At 56.2% G+C, this 12,899-nt stretch overlaps 2 protein-coding genes across 5 annotated transcripts in view; one reads left to right on the top strand and one right to left on the bottom strand.

Annotated features, from left to right (window-relative positions):
• Positions 1-3,448, bottom strand: part of LOC112543366 (zona pellucida sperm-binding protein 3-like) — a 10,772-nt gene extending 7,324 nt beyond the window's left edge. Inside the window, exons 1-4 of the mRNA XM_088141990.1 lie at positions 3,069-3,448; positions 2,706-2,824; positions 1,624-1,727; positions 166-343 (exon numbers count right to left, since the gene is read on the bottom strand). Of these exons, the coding sequence (XP_087998116.1) occupies positions 166-343; positions 1,624-1,727; positions 2,706-2,824; positions 3,069-3,380 (713 nt within the window). The 5' untranslated portion in view covers positions 3,381-3,448. The remainder of the gene's footprint in view (positions 1-165; positions 344-1,623; positions 1,728-2,705; positions 2,825-3,068) is intronic.
• Positions 1-12,899, top strand: part of LOC103061717 (asialoglycoprotein receptor 1-like) — a 16,119-nt gene extending 3,220 nt beyond the window's left edge. The window contains exons 2-10 of one of the 4 annotated variants that reach the window (XM_088142153.1): positions 4,542-4,661; positions 6,119-6,216; positions 6,528-6,644; positions 7,802-7,897; positions 8,269-8,340; positions 9,152-9,238; positions 11,146-11,297; positions 11,468-11,574; positions 12,398-12,899. In XM_088142153.1, coding sequence (XP_087998279.1) covers positions 4,642-4,661; positions 6,119-6,216; positions 6,528-6,644; positions 7,802-7,897; positions 8,269-8,340; positions 9,152-9,238; positions 11,146-11,297; positions 11,468-11,574; positions 12,398-12,548 — 900 coding nt within the window. In that variant the 5' untranslated portion in view covers positions 4,542-4,641 and the 3' untranslated portion in view covers positions 12,549-12,899. Of the gene's footprint in view, positions 1-4,536; positions 4,662-6,118; positions 6,217-6,527; positions 6,645-7,801; positions 7,898-8,268; positions 8,341-9,151; positions 9,239-11,145; positions 11,298-11,467; positions 11,575-12,397 lie in introns of all 4 variants that reach the window. The other 3 variants (XM_088142152.1, XM_088142155.1, XM_088142154.1) reach the window with 3 other exon arrangements.

Genomic DNA, 12,899 nt, shown 5'->3' with positions numbered 1-12,899 from the left:
CTTTTCGGAAAGAATCAGCTGCAGTTCCAGGTGAATTGAGGGCACAACTCCCAGAATTCCTAGCTAGGGTGGTTGCTGGCGTTCTGGGAATTGTGATCCCAAAACCCCTGGAGGGCACTAGTGGGGAGCAGGAGGCTTCAAGCTTTGCAGGGCGATGGCTCTTACCCGCTGGAGCCCATAATGTCGTACTGGGGCCCAGAGGTGGGCAGGGGGCTCAGGCCAGCGACACAGCTCTCCACCCAGAGCCTCAGAGGAAGGTGGTTTTCTGCCCGGACGTCAGCCTGAAGGTGCATGGGCTGTCCCAGCTGGAAGTGGGTGGAGGCTCTTTCAGCAGTCCAGTCGTCTGGCGCAAGGAGAGACACTAAGCCATGGTTTCTTGAGCAACCTCCCTCCCATCAGTTACAACTGCCCAAGACACAGAGTCATCAGTCCTGATGCCAAAACTGCAGGGGGGTCAGCGGGCACGAAAGTCTCCCACAAGCGGGAGCAGCCCCAGGATGCCTCAGCGAGAGGTCCAGGCCAGGCGCTCAACCAACCTGGGGTTGGCTGGTTTGAGCCCGGCCAGAGCTGCCTTGGCCGGCTGAAAGGTTTCAGCCAAGTGGGGCAACTCTCATGCCATGTTTCTCAACCTTGGCGACTTTAAGGTGGGTGGACTTCCACTCCCAGGATTCCCCACCCAGCCTGGTGGCCCCCGGATTTTTCCGTTGCACTTCTGCAATAGGCCGAGTGGTCCGGCTCTTGTTACCGGAGTTGGGTGAGAAATGAGGAAGTTCCACAGTTGGAAAAGGGGCAAGAATTGGCTTTGTGAGCACAAGAGAAGCAATTTAAGGTACTGCGCTTTCTAGGGGTGAGAACGTGGCTGGGGGGGGATGCTGGTCTGTGCCTGGCTTTACCGAGTGGTGCACGTGCCTCATGGGGACGTTCTCCGCTCAATCCAACCCCGTAAATGTGCCGAAAAGTTCCTGCGGCCCCACCCTGGCCTCGAGCGAGCCCAAGAGGAAGCGAGACGGGCTTTGCCTGCAGGGTGCAGCCGGGGGTGGAGGGGAAAAGAGCCGGCTCAGGGGGACCGGCTCCCTCCGGGATTCGGGGCTCAGTTTCCAGAATAGACAAGGACTTCCTTCGCCTTTGGGGGTCGAGTGGGGTCCGCTGATGTTGGTCCTCATCCTCTAGAACGTCATTTCTCAACCTCAGCAAAATGGGTGGACTTCAACTCCCGGGATCCCCCAGCCAGCATGGGGAATCCTGGGAGTTGAAGTCCACACACCTTAAAGTTGCCGAGGTTGAGAAACACCGCTCTAGTGGGGAGACTGCCAGGTTCCTCATCTTCGTGGATCTCAGTCTGAAACGTGCAAGATGGGCAGGGGGGCTCCCCCACCCTCGGCCCCTGCTGGAAGGAGGAGCCTGGGGAAAGGGACCCTGCGGCTGAGGTGGGGGAACCCGTTCTGCGGGAGGAGGAAGAGGAGGAGGCAGGATTCACAGCCAGGCCCACCTTCGGAGCCCGACTCCACCCAGAGGACCAGCAGCCTGGCGGGCATGGGGCTTCTCGCCGCCTCCTGCCCGTCCGCTCGGCTGGACAGAGCTCTCTGCCCCTCACCCCAGCCCAGCAGCTTCAGGCTTCCTCACCGTTCATCAGCCGCAAGGAGAACCCCAGCTTTGCCTCCTGCAGCGCCGTAGACCCAAAGGGGAGCCAGGTTGGTTGGACAGGTTTGCTCGTCACGTTGTCCCTCCTGGAAGAAGGGACGGGAACGAGAAAGTGGGGGCTCGCCCACGGCTGCGCAAACCAACTGATGTGTGCGGAAAGGCGCCAGGCTGGGGAAGGTCCAGTTTCTCTCCCCTCCTGTTTCTCGATTCACGCTGAGTTCACACCTCGCAGCATCCCAGCGCTTCATATAACCCTGGTTTGCTGAACAATCCTGGTTTGACTCTGCAAACCACGAGGCTGAATTCACGTGAGGCACAAAGCCACAACCAAGCGTCCTTAGGGTGTAGTATAATGTGGGGGTCCCAGCCCATGTGCAGAGGGCACCCCCCCAGTGCGGGCCTATTCCTTCCGTTTCTCCCCTCCCCACTTGCTGCGTCCGTCTGCATTTCCCCTCTTGCCTCCGTAGCCGAGGTTGGAACTCGTGCCAGTGCAGCTGTGAGGTGCGTAGCAGCCCCCGTGGAGGGTGTCAGCCTGTAGGGGACACGTCCCCTGGTGAACTGAATCCTCGGTACTCAGCCAGGTTTCTGAGCTCTCGGGGAACCAGAGTCTAACTACCCTGGCTGGATTCACAAAAGCTATGCGGCTAAAGCACGGTTGGCTTGACGCTGGTTCAGTGCAATGTGGGAACTGAGTTTATGCCACAGGACAAATCCAGGGCAAACTCGTTATGGGTTGGCATCACATTCCAACCGAGGCACAGCCCATTTTTAACATGCATGCTCCTTGGGGCAGAGACTGGCCCCCTTAATTTGTTAGTAAGAAGCCCTGTCGTCTGGCCTCCCCTCAAGACCTTTATGGTAGCAAGAGCACTCCCTGTGGGATGCCTGCCTGCCGTCCTCCTTCGCCAAGACTTTGAGCTGGCTTCTCTGCAGCAGCTCCAGCCGTCACCGTCAAGAGCAAGGAGGGAGACCCCAGTGCGCAGAGGGGCCCCCCCGGCCCTTCCAGGCCCACTCGCCCTAGCAGAGGGGGAAGCAGCACGTGCCCCCCTCGGCCCCATCGTCACCTGGGATAGCGGCATTCAAGGCGTATGGTGGCCCCGTGGCTTCGGACGATAACCGGGTGGTTGGCAACCAAAGGCCTGTAGAAGAGGTTGGTTTGATAGATCAGCAAGTCGGGGGTCATCTGGAACAAGGGAACACGGGGTAGGTCTTGCTCTGGGGTAAGCGTGACGTGCACCCACCACAGCCAGCTCTCTGCAAACGGGGACGAGGAAGCTGTGTGGGCTTGGCTGCAATTTGGGTAAGGGGCCTTCCCAAGCAGAAGAAGGAAGATTTCCAGCCCCCAACCTGCCTGCCGGGGTCTCCTCCGCACGCTGCCCCAAAGTCTTCCCATCTTCCTCCTCCCAGAGCCCCGCTGACGAACGTACCTGCACCACGCTGCCGCACTCATGGAGGCCTGCCTCAAAGACCACCACGCCTGCCCTGGTATCCGGGGACACGGGGGGGCAGGCAGCAGCCCCCAAGGCCAGCTCCGTGGGGTCCACCAGCTTCCCCACCCCAAAGAGGTCCCTGGGGACGGTCACCACCATGCGGTGCGGCTCGCACTGCACCTGCATGGCAGGGGGGGCAGCCGCCTCAGGAAGGGGGGCGTGGGGGGGGCCGGCGGGCAGAGGCCAGGGCCGGACAGGGCAGCCCTGCTGGAGCAGAGCCAGCAAGGGGAGGAAGAGCCGGGGCTGCATTGCTGGCCGGCAGAGTCAGCCCAGCCGGGAGGCTTCGGCGGTGAGGCTGTTTGGGGCCGGCCGTCCACCTGCGGCTCCCTGGCCCAGGCAATTAAGCGCCGGCCCCTCCCGCGCACAGATGTGTGGCAGGCGGGAAGTCCACCGGGAAAGCAAACAGGTGCTGCAGCGGGGGTGGGATCCCATCCCAAGGGGTTCTATTGTAGGGCTGGAGGGAAAGAGGGGGAGCTGGACTGAACTGTTCATGGGCTGGGTAACTCCTGGTTAACTAAACCATGGATTGCCGAATCAAACTCATTGCCATTGCTGAAGCAGGAACTAATCACACGATACAGACTGGGTTTGTAGGGCAGCCTCAATCACAAATTAACCGACCAGAAGTTAGTCTAGTGTGTGGCTAGATGGCTTTCTGGGTCACGTGGACCCAGAAAATCGGGTTTCTCGCATAAACCATGGTTCCTTTAACCATGGCAGCATGCTGACATGCAAATGCAGCCTGTTCCTGCCCTTTTTTAGGCCCCTGGGAGTACCCAACAGTCAGCATTTATGTGCACAGCAAATCTTAGCTTGCTTTGAATGGAACGCAGGCCCAGCAATTGTGCTTGGTTTCCTTCAGCTTCCCCCATCCTGTGGCCTGCAAGACTCCAACTCCCACAATCCTCAGCCAGGGGTGTCCACCAGGTATGGTCAAAAAAGTCAAGATGGCAGAGCTTAGGTGCACCTTCACAGCTGCCATCTTGACTTTTTTGACCACGCCTGGTGGATGCCTCTGCAGGGGGCCATAGATCATGGGAGCTGATGTCCAGCCCATCTGGCAGAGGGTGGTTGGGGGGAGCTCTTTTAGCTGTTTGCATTGGACATCTACCCCCCCCTCCAGTGGTGCCTTTGAATTCCATACTGGAGATTTGCTCAATGCTGGTCCCCCTTCTGCCTCCCCCTGCCCCCAATCTGTAGAGCATTTCTTGGCCAATTCTACACTTGACCGCTTTGGCGAGAAATAATATTGACAAAGCAAAGGTCCTGGGGGGAGGGAGGGGGGAGCACGCGTGGCCTGGCTGCTCCTGGCCGCCCAATGCCCGCCCCGCTTTCGTAGGAGTCGGGGGGGATGAGCTGGGAGGTGAGTTTGGTGGTGGACCTTCACTGGCCAAACTTTGCCCAGGACAGCCTCCTGACCAGCACTGGGCGGGCAGAGAGCTCTGGCCGCTGGCGACGCGCTCGGTCCCACCAGGAAGAGAGAAGGGGGTGGAAGACTCAGCCCGGCACCATGGCGACTTCGGTGGCCAAGTGAGTAGCCCAGGATGTGGCGAGTGGCCCTCAGGCTTTCGGGCTCCCTCCGGGGGGTCCCAAAGAGAGAGCTGTCTTGGGATGAGCTGGGGGAACGGGCCTGCACACGAGAGGGGCAGGGGAGGGGCGGGCACCAGGTTGGGGAAGGCTGGCTAGGCTCGCCAAAGTTTTCCTTGCAGAGTCCAGTTGCACCGGCTTAGGCAGGGTTCACGCCACGCCTCGACCTTAAACCCGGATTAACTGAATAGCTACATCCGAAAAGAGGAAAACCACTTTATTCAATGTATTGATTTACAATATACAGAATGGCACCTGGCAGTTCACAGCTGAACCATAACATACAGCGAGCAAAAAGAGCAAAATAGCAACAGTGATTGGATCGACCACCCCCACAGGGGTCTCATCCCAAAGGGAAGAGGCTGAAGGAGGGGACGCTGCCTCCAGCCCCCCCAATGGGAATGGTTGGACTTGCAAGGGGATCCCTGGAGTTGCACTCAGAAGCCAAGGCAGCGTCTGGCGTGACCTGGCTGTGGAGGCTCACGCCCGATAGCAAGGGGGGCGCTGCTTTTGCCCCAGTTCCTGCTTCCGAGTAGCCGTCAAGGGCAGCCCCGCACAAAGAGTGTCACAGTAGTCTAGCGATGGAGGCGGGACTGACCATCTCCTGCTCCCAGAAAGGCAGCCGCTGGTGCAACAGCCCTAACTGGTCACAACGAGAGGGCCCAGTTAATAAGACCAGTTACACCACAGGTTGCTCTGGTTTGTAAACCATAATTCGTGGCTTGCTAGCCGACCCCAGCCAATTCTGCCTTACACAGTAAGCTGGGTTCAGCCAATCAGGATTGGCCGGTGGCGTAGGCCATGAGATGTGGTCAAAGGCTGCCGAGCCCTCCTGTCGTGCGAACCAGGCTGGCCTTGGGGGGAATGGGACCCACGGGGTTGCAAGGTCCTTTCCAAGCTAGATTCCCCTGGGCTGTGCAAGGATCTGGACTAGGAACCGCGGATGCTGGGACTACGGATCCCAGAAGCTGCAGGAAGGCCTGCGGTTGTGCTGGCAGAGGAAGATAGGGAGAGCAGTCCCATACTTGTGGGGGGGAGTAGGGTGCTGCTTAGGTAAGGATGCATCAGCACAGCAGAGCAGACAACAGTGTTGGAAAAAATAGAGGGGCTGTCTGTTTTGAGATGTCCCAGTGGAGAAGGTCATCTCTCCAGAGCAGTGTTTCTCAACCTTGGCCACTTTAAGATGGGTGGACTTCAACTCCCAGGATTCCCCAGCCAGCCTGGCTGGCTGGGGAATTCTGGGAGTTGAAGTCCACCCATCTTAAAGTGGCCAAGGTTGCAAAACGCTGCTCCAGAGACTTCCCTCCTGGAACGTATCTCCGGATTTCCCAATCACCCCATGAGCCCCCCGCCTTCCCTCCGGTTTCTCCCCCCCACCCAGCCGTGTCCCTTTTCCCCAGCATGGAAGCTTCAGACCCCCCTGCTACGGCCGAGATGGATTACGAAACCCCCCAGTCTCTGAATGTGGTGGACGAAAGCGGAAGAGACTTTGGCACAGGTACCTGGAAGCGGGTTCGCCCGACAGGGGCTCGTCCTGGGCACGGGCCGAGGGGATGGTAGGGACTAGGGCTGGTGGGGCAGAAACTTGGGGATCCGCACCACCCAGGGATGCCTGCCCAGGGTCCTAAAGCAGCCCCAAGGGTTGGGCTGCCATTCCCATCCCTTCTGGGAGGTGCCCACATGGGGAGGGCAGTCCTAAGAGACTTGGCATCTCATTTCTCTGGGGAGGCACCCCCCCCTTGCAAATTTCGTTGTCTGGTCCTTGAGGGGTTGGTGGTCTTCAGAGACCTCCTCCTCCTCCTCGCGCAGCCTTTCCTTTGCCGAAGTCGTCCTTCCGGCGCGTCTGCCCCACCAGCCGTCTCATCCTGGCCTTGATGGTGTTCTGTGGCACCTTGATCCTGTCGGTCAGTATCCTGGGCATCCAAGGTGAGTGCGGCGTAAGGGCGGGTCGGGTGCTCTCCCTGTCCGTGAGCCGAGACGTGGGTGTGCAAGGCCAATGGGCCGTGCGCAGGCGAATGGAGGAGGAAACGTGTGGCAGACCTGGCGTGCAAGGTGGGAAGTGAAAGGAGAGGAGACGTGTGGGATGGCGCATGTCTGAAGCCCAAAGCTGTTGGAACCCCTTATCTGATGTGAATGCAGACAGCCGTGCTGTCTTTTTTTTAACCTGGGTTTCAGATGACGTGGGAATCGGCCAGAGCCAGAGGGGCTGTTGCGCGTGGTCTAGTCCAACTCCAACTAGGGTGGGCCTCCCAGGGAAGGAGTGCTGAGTTCTCCCTGCAGGGTTGGGGTCCTTTGCTTCACTCGCCAAAGGTTTCTCCTGGCTTTGAGCAGGGTGACCTGGCCCTGCCGGGATCTTTGCCCCGGGCTGAGGCTGGCTTTCTAAAGCAGGCAGCCCCATGCAGATAGCACGGCTTCCTTCTGTGAACCTGTCTTCCCGGGTCTCCATGCTGGGAAAACAGCGCCAACCTTCGCAGGACCCCCTAGAGGGAGGTGGGCCTTTTACTTGGTGTGGCTGTATGAGAGCTGCTTTGGAATCACATTTGCCTTTTTTGCAGCAGCATCGCCCTGCTGGCTTTCAGTTTGTGATTCTGCTCACAAGGATTACTGCCCAAGTCAGATGAACTCCTTCCTTCTTCTGTGATTTGATTTCATCTGCATTATTATACTCTTATGCCAATCCACCCTTTGCACTTGTCGGTAATAAATGGGATTCGGTTAGTTTCAGCCCAAGGCTCTCTTCTATTTTTTCAAACTCATTTCAGCTTTTATGCAGCTCTTCTGAGGTGTTGGCTGTCCCTCCCTGAGGTGTATCATCTCCAGGGCTTGTGAGGATTCCCCATTTGCCTCTTCTGTCTGCAAAATGGGTGGGCGGCCTGGGTTCAAATGTTGTGTGCAAAGTGAGCAAGGGGATTCTACGGCGAAATGCCAGAAAGTGTGAGCAACTAAGAGGCATGAGTGTGCAGAATGGAAAAGGGGGCAAGCCCTTGTACCAAAGGAGGGGGGTCAGCTTATACGACCCGGGTATAAGGTTATCGGTTCCCCCTCCCTCTGTGCTGCTCCCTCCCTCCCGCTCTCACTTCCAGGCATTCAGTTCAGCAAAAATCTCCAAGAAGCTCGGAGGGGGCTGCAGAATTTTAACAAGACGGTCAAGCTGGGGGTCGGCAGTCTCAAGGACAAAAGTGAGTTAAGGAGCCAGGCGGGTGAGAAGCAGCATGAGGACACACACACCCCTGCCGTGGCTGCAGGCCCCTCTTCCCCAACCCAGCCCCATCCCTTGGGGTACCCTTTCCCAGCTGGGAATGGCAGGAGGCGGTCCATCGTCTGGGGAGGGCACCTTGTTGGAAAAGGGTGAGCAAAGTTTCCTGGAGGGGGCATAAGAAGAGGGTGGGAAGGCTGCTGGTGCAATTCCTGCCAGGCTCCTAGGGGCCCAGTCGGCGGAAGGGGTCCTCCTCCTCCTCTCCTCGTCCTCAACTTGAGAAGGGGGACGCTTGGGGGACCGTGGGAATTGGCATTGCTGTGACCGGACCTTCCCTCGCGTTGCCCTCTTCAGGGAACAGCACCTGGTGGAAGCTGGCTACGCTGGAGAAAACCCTGGAACAGGAGAACGACCAGCTGGAGAAAGGTCCGCATTCTTCACCCGGGAAGGGCCTTCTTTGCCACTTCCAGCTGGGGCGCGGTGGTGGCGGGGCCTTGGGGTCCCTGCAAAGGAAGGACGGTGCTTCGATCTCAAGACCCCTGGCAAGACGTCTGCTTCAGAGAAATTCCCCCGGGGGAGATGGGTGGCATATCAATTGGATAGACAGACAGACAGACAGACAGACTGCAGCCACCAAAGTCGGGAGGGGTCTGGGCACATCTTTTCCGACTAGCAATTTGGATTAAAAGGCAGGCACTTTCACGAGCTGCCTCACCTGGACCTGCATCTGTCAACCGACCTGTCTCCCCCTCCCTTCCCCCACCCCAGTTTAAACCCCCCACCAGCCCAGCCCCTCCAGGCACCCCATGAAGGGAGCTGCAGCTGCAGCTGCTGCTGCTGCTGCTGCTGCTCACGAGAGCTTCTGCCTCGAATCAAATGCCTCTCAGGAGTCCAAAAAGACACCTCCTGATGTTTTGCCGCCATCGACTAACACGGTGTTTTTTAAACTTGACAATGCGAAGATGGGTGGACGTCATCTCCCAGCATGCCGGCTGGGGAATTCTGGGAATTGAAGTCCACCCATCTTCCCAGTTGCCAAGTTTGAAAACGCTGGACTAACCCAAGGTCTGCAGCCATAAAAGTGCTTTTGTTGTAGGCCAAGACGAGGGTCTCCAGGGCAGGGGTGGGGGTCTTTCGAGGATAGGGATGGGCTTCAGTTTTTCTCTTGTGATCCTGTGTGTGTGTGTGTGTGTGTGTGTGTGTGTAAAGCTTCTTTCTTCTCTTGCTCTTCTTCCAGTGAAGGAACGAACCCAGAGTCAGCTGGATATCATAGAACGGAATACCAGAACTTTGCACTGTGAACTCATAGAAATGCAAAGCAACGGTAAAAACCCAAGAGCCAGATTTGATTTGATTTGATTTGATTTGATTTGATTTGATTTGATTTGATTTGATTTGATTTGATTTGATTTTTTATTATCAATGGCCATGCTAGAGTGCCTTGAGAGCTGGGATCTTCCCTCTTAACATCATTTCCTTCTTTTTTTGCTTACCCTTTTAAACTCTTCTGCCGTCTCTTCAGCCAGCCGCCCTCCCTGGTCATAGCCACCTGCCCACCCTAACGTCGTCGTGCAAATGATGTAAATTGTGGGATTTTCCGGATAGTGTCACGATGCACACGATGTCACTTGTCCCCCTTGAAGATGCCATTCGCTTCCTGCTGTGATTAGGCTTCGGCTCCTTTCATCCCCGGCCCTTGGTGCCCCGAGGGTGTCACTTCCCTGCATTGTAGTGCAACAGAGCCAGCCGAGCCCTGGCTGAGGAAGACTAGGATTTGCCTCAGTGATGTTAGGGAGGTCCCTCCCTTGTAGGCCACCCTTAAGCATCCGCCAGAAGGCTTGATGTGGAGACCTCCAGATGTCAATTGGAAAAAAATCGGGGGGGTGATTCCCCAGAAGCTCTGAACTTGCGACCACCATCCAAATCCCTTGGACCAGCGATCACACAAAGAAGGTGTCAACAAGGAAACCAAAGTAATGCTGTTTTTATGATAAGGTTACTGTGACAGAATCTTGCAAGTCTGCAAGCGCTTCCCCCCTCCCTTCTTTTATCTTCATGAGAACCGGGGAGGGTCTCCTCATCTGAGAGGCTTTCTCAGGTTGCCCTTCTGGCCCAGACTTGGGTTTCTTTTATCTGACTGTTGTCTCGGGAGCGGATCTTCCTTCTGTCCCTCAAGGCCATTCCCTCTGCCTCCAGCAAAGGCTTCTGCCATTAATTTCTGGGCGCAAGGAGATCGGTCCTCCTGCGGGTGGCTTTATGGCGTCATACAATCCTGCTCTATTGGGGCTGCTGTGGAAAAGGTCCTGCTGCTAGCAGAGTGTCCCTGTAGGACAGGGTTCTCTTTGAACCGGAGGTGTAATTTTGCTTTGCACAGATGGCAATTGACACAGAAAAACAGGGCACCGGAGGCTTCTATGCTTTTTACTGCTTACAGTGAAGTTATTTACAACAATTACTTACAACAGGTATACAGTATGTAATACAATCCTGGGGTTCACCCAGGGAGCTCTCCTGCTTCCCCCCATCTTTCCCTTGGTCTCCCTGCCCCCTTTCTGGGCTTATCAGGAGCAAGTGAAACGAAAGAAGGGGCTGGATTTACTGTCGCACGCTCAGCACGGCTTGAGTTTCTCCTGGATTGGCTCAGCCGGACACTGACTGCTCCTCCGCTGGGGAAGAGCCTCTCTCAGGGTCTCCTGCGCTGACCTTCCCCAGGGACCAGGGCTTCACCAAGGACCGACCATCCCCTCCTTCCTGTCTTGGGTCCTGCATGAAGATGCCATCTTGTTCCTCCTTCCCATCTGGGGTCTTGGTGGAGATGGCCTCTCTCTGGGTCTTCGTCTCCTTCTCCCAGGAAAGCCACCGGTGGACCTTTCTCCTCCCTCCCCCACCAGGAACCGCCAGCTGCTCTGCACACTCGCACAACTTCACTCCCCAACTTTTTAGCCACTCTGTTTCGCAGGCTTTTTCTCTCTCCCCAGCTTTGGGTCAGGCTGGCAGCGTGTTCCCCAGTGACTGAGGAGGTGGGTGTCCGTCCCAGGGCTCTAGGCCCCCAACACTGGCTGGCCCAATGGGACTGCTGCCTCTACCCTCCCCACAACAGAGGCCAGCCAGATCTCGTGGGCAGGAATCTGGAGCAGGAACTAAGAGGACCCAAGATGCAAGGACCGGTGGAAATCTTTGCAACTGGGTCCGTGGCAGGTAATGCTCCGATCTTTTCTCCTCCACTGATAGGAAGCAAAAGTGGTTGCTGCCCCCGAGGCTGGCTGACTTTTCGCTCAAGCTGCTACTGGACAACCCAGTCACAAGAGACGTGGGAAGGGGCCAAACGCGACTGTGAAAATAAAAAATCCCACCTGGTGATCATCAACTCTCCAAATGAGAAGGTAGGTGGGCTGTGATGGGCAATCCCTTGGGTCTCCAGCAGGGGGAGACAAGGCAGGGCAGGGTCACTGCCGTTGCTCTGAATGGATCTCCCAATATTCTGAATTTAAGAATAGCGGTAGAATTCCTTTGGGAAAATGTCAGTGTGCCAGCTTGAGTTTTCTCATGCCAGGTATTTGTGAATCGGAACAGACGTACACGTTTCACATGGATCGGCTTGACGGATGTCACCGGGAACTGGAAGTGGGTGGATGGGTCGCTATATGTGCTTGACCCAAAGTGAGTTGTTGAGCATTCGCTTTCTCTCCCAAAAGGGAATTAAAATAAAATCCCCCATTTTGCACCAGCAGCCTCATTATACCGGTAGTCCTCGACTTGTGACTGTTTGTTTAATGACCGTTCAAAGTTATGACAGTGCTGAGAAAAGTTACTAATGATTGGTCCTCACACTTACAAGTGTTGCAGCATCCCCACGGTCACATGATCAAAATTTGGGTGCTTGGCAACCGACATGTATTTACAATGGTTGCAGCATCCTGGGGTCACGTGACTGCCATTTGCAACCTTCCTAGGGGGCTTCCAACAAGCAAAGTCAATGGGGGAAGCTGGATTTGCTTAATGACCGTGGCAAAAAAGGTCATAAAATCAGGTGCGACTCACTTAACAACCATATCGCTTAGCAATAGAAGTTCCAGTTCCAATTGTGGTCGTAAATTGAGGACTACCTGTATTTCATGTCATGGAAAAAACAATAGTCTATATTTTCATGGAAGAAATGCCTCCACGAAAGTATGTCGTCAGAGATATTTTTCTAGTAATCCCCACGACCTCTTTAATGGTGGCCTTCTCTTTACATTTCAATTGCTTCGCTGGGAAGGTATCGCCTAGATTCCGGTGGATCGGTAGCCTAAACATACATTTCGTAAAAAACCAAATTGACTCACATGCAAAATCAGGAAAACCAGGAGCAGAAGATACTGGCTGGCTGGGGGCAATGAGAGTTGTAATCACCGGGCACCAGGTTGGTTGCTTTGAGGTGCCAGAAGATTTAAATGTGTAGATGTGCAACCAGATTAATTTCTTTCTTTTTTTCCTGTTTTAGGGATTGGAGTGAGGGCCAGCCAGACCACTGGTATGGGCACGGCCTTGGGGGCGGGGAGGACTGTGTCCACATTGGGGACGACGGCCTGTGGAATGACAACCACTGTTCCCGCATGTTCGGCTGGGTGTGTGAGATGGAACTGGGGATCTGAACACACGAGCGAGTCCCACCCCAACTGATTCGCCGACCGGTCTATGTGTGTGTGCGGTGCATGGGTGCGTGTGAGATGGGCTGAGCATCGGCTGCCCTCCGTCCCCCCCCAGTTTCCTCGTCGGCCATTGGCTGAGAGCCGACGTGGGTCAGGGAAGGCTCGGGCCCCTTCCGTGTGAGGGAGGGCAGACCCCAAACGCGTGCAGGTCGAGGGAGTTGCACAGGGCCTCAGAAAGGTCTGCAATGCAGAACTACTATAGGAGGCCTTTGCTGTCAAAAGATTAGGAGGGTTAAAAGGTGAAGCGCCCTAACCAGATGTCTTTTCAAAACAATAAAGCCTTTTCAAAAGCAA

The sequence above is a fragment of the Python bivittatus genome, unplaced genomic scaffold (assembly GCF_059951505.1).
Source record: "Python bivittatus isolate LINGU-HERP-01145 unplaced genomic scaffold, Pbiv_v1 ctg000370_np1212, whole genome shotgun sequence".
Classification (NCBI taxonomy): Eukaryota; Metazoa; Chordata; class Lepidosauria; order Squamata; family Pythonidae; genus Python; species Python bivittatus.
Note: the sequence above shows the minus strand (reverse complement) of the source record. Positions and strands in the feature narration are given on the sequence as shown.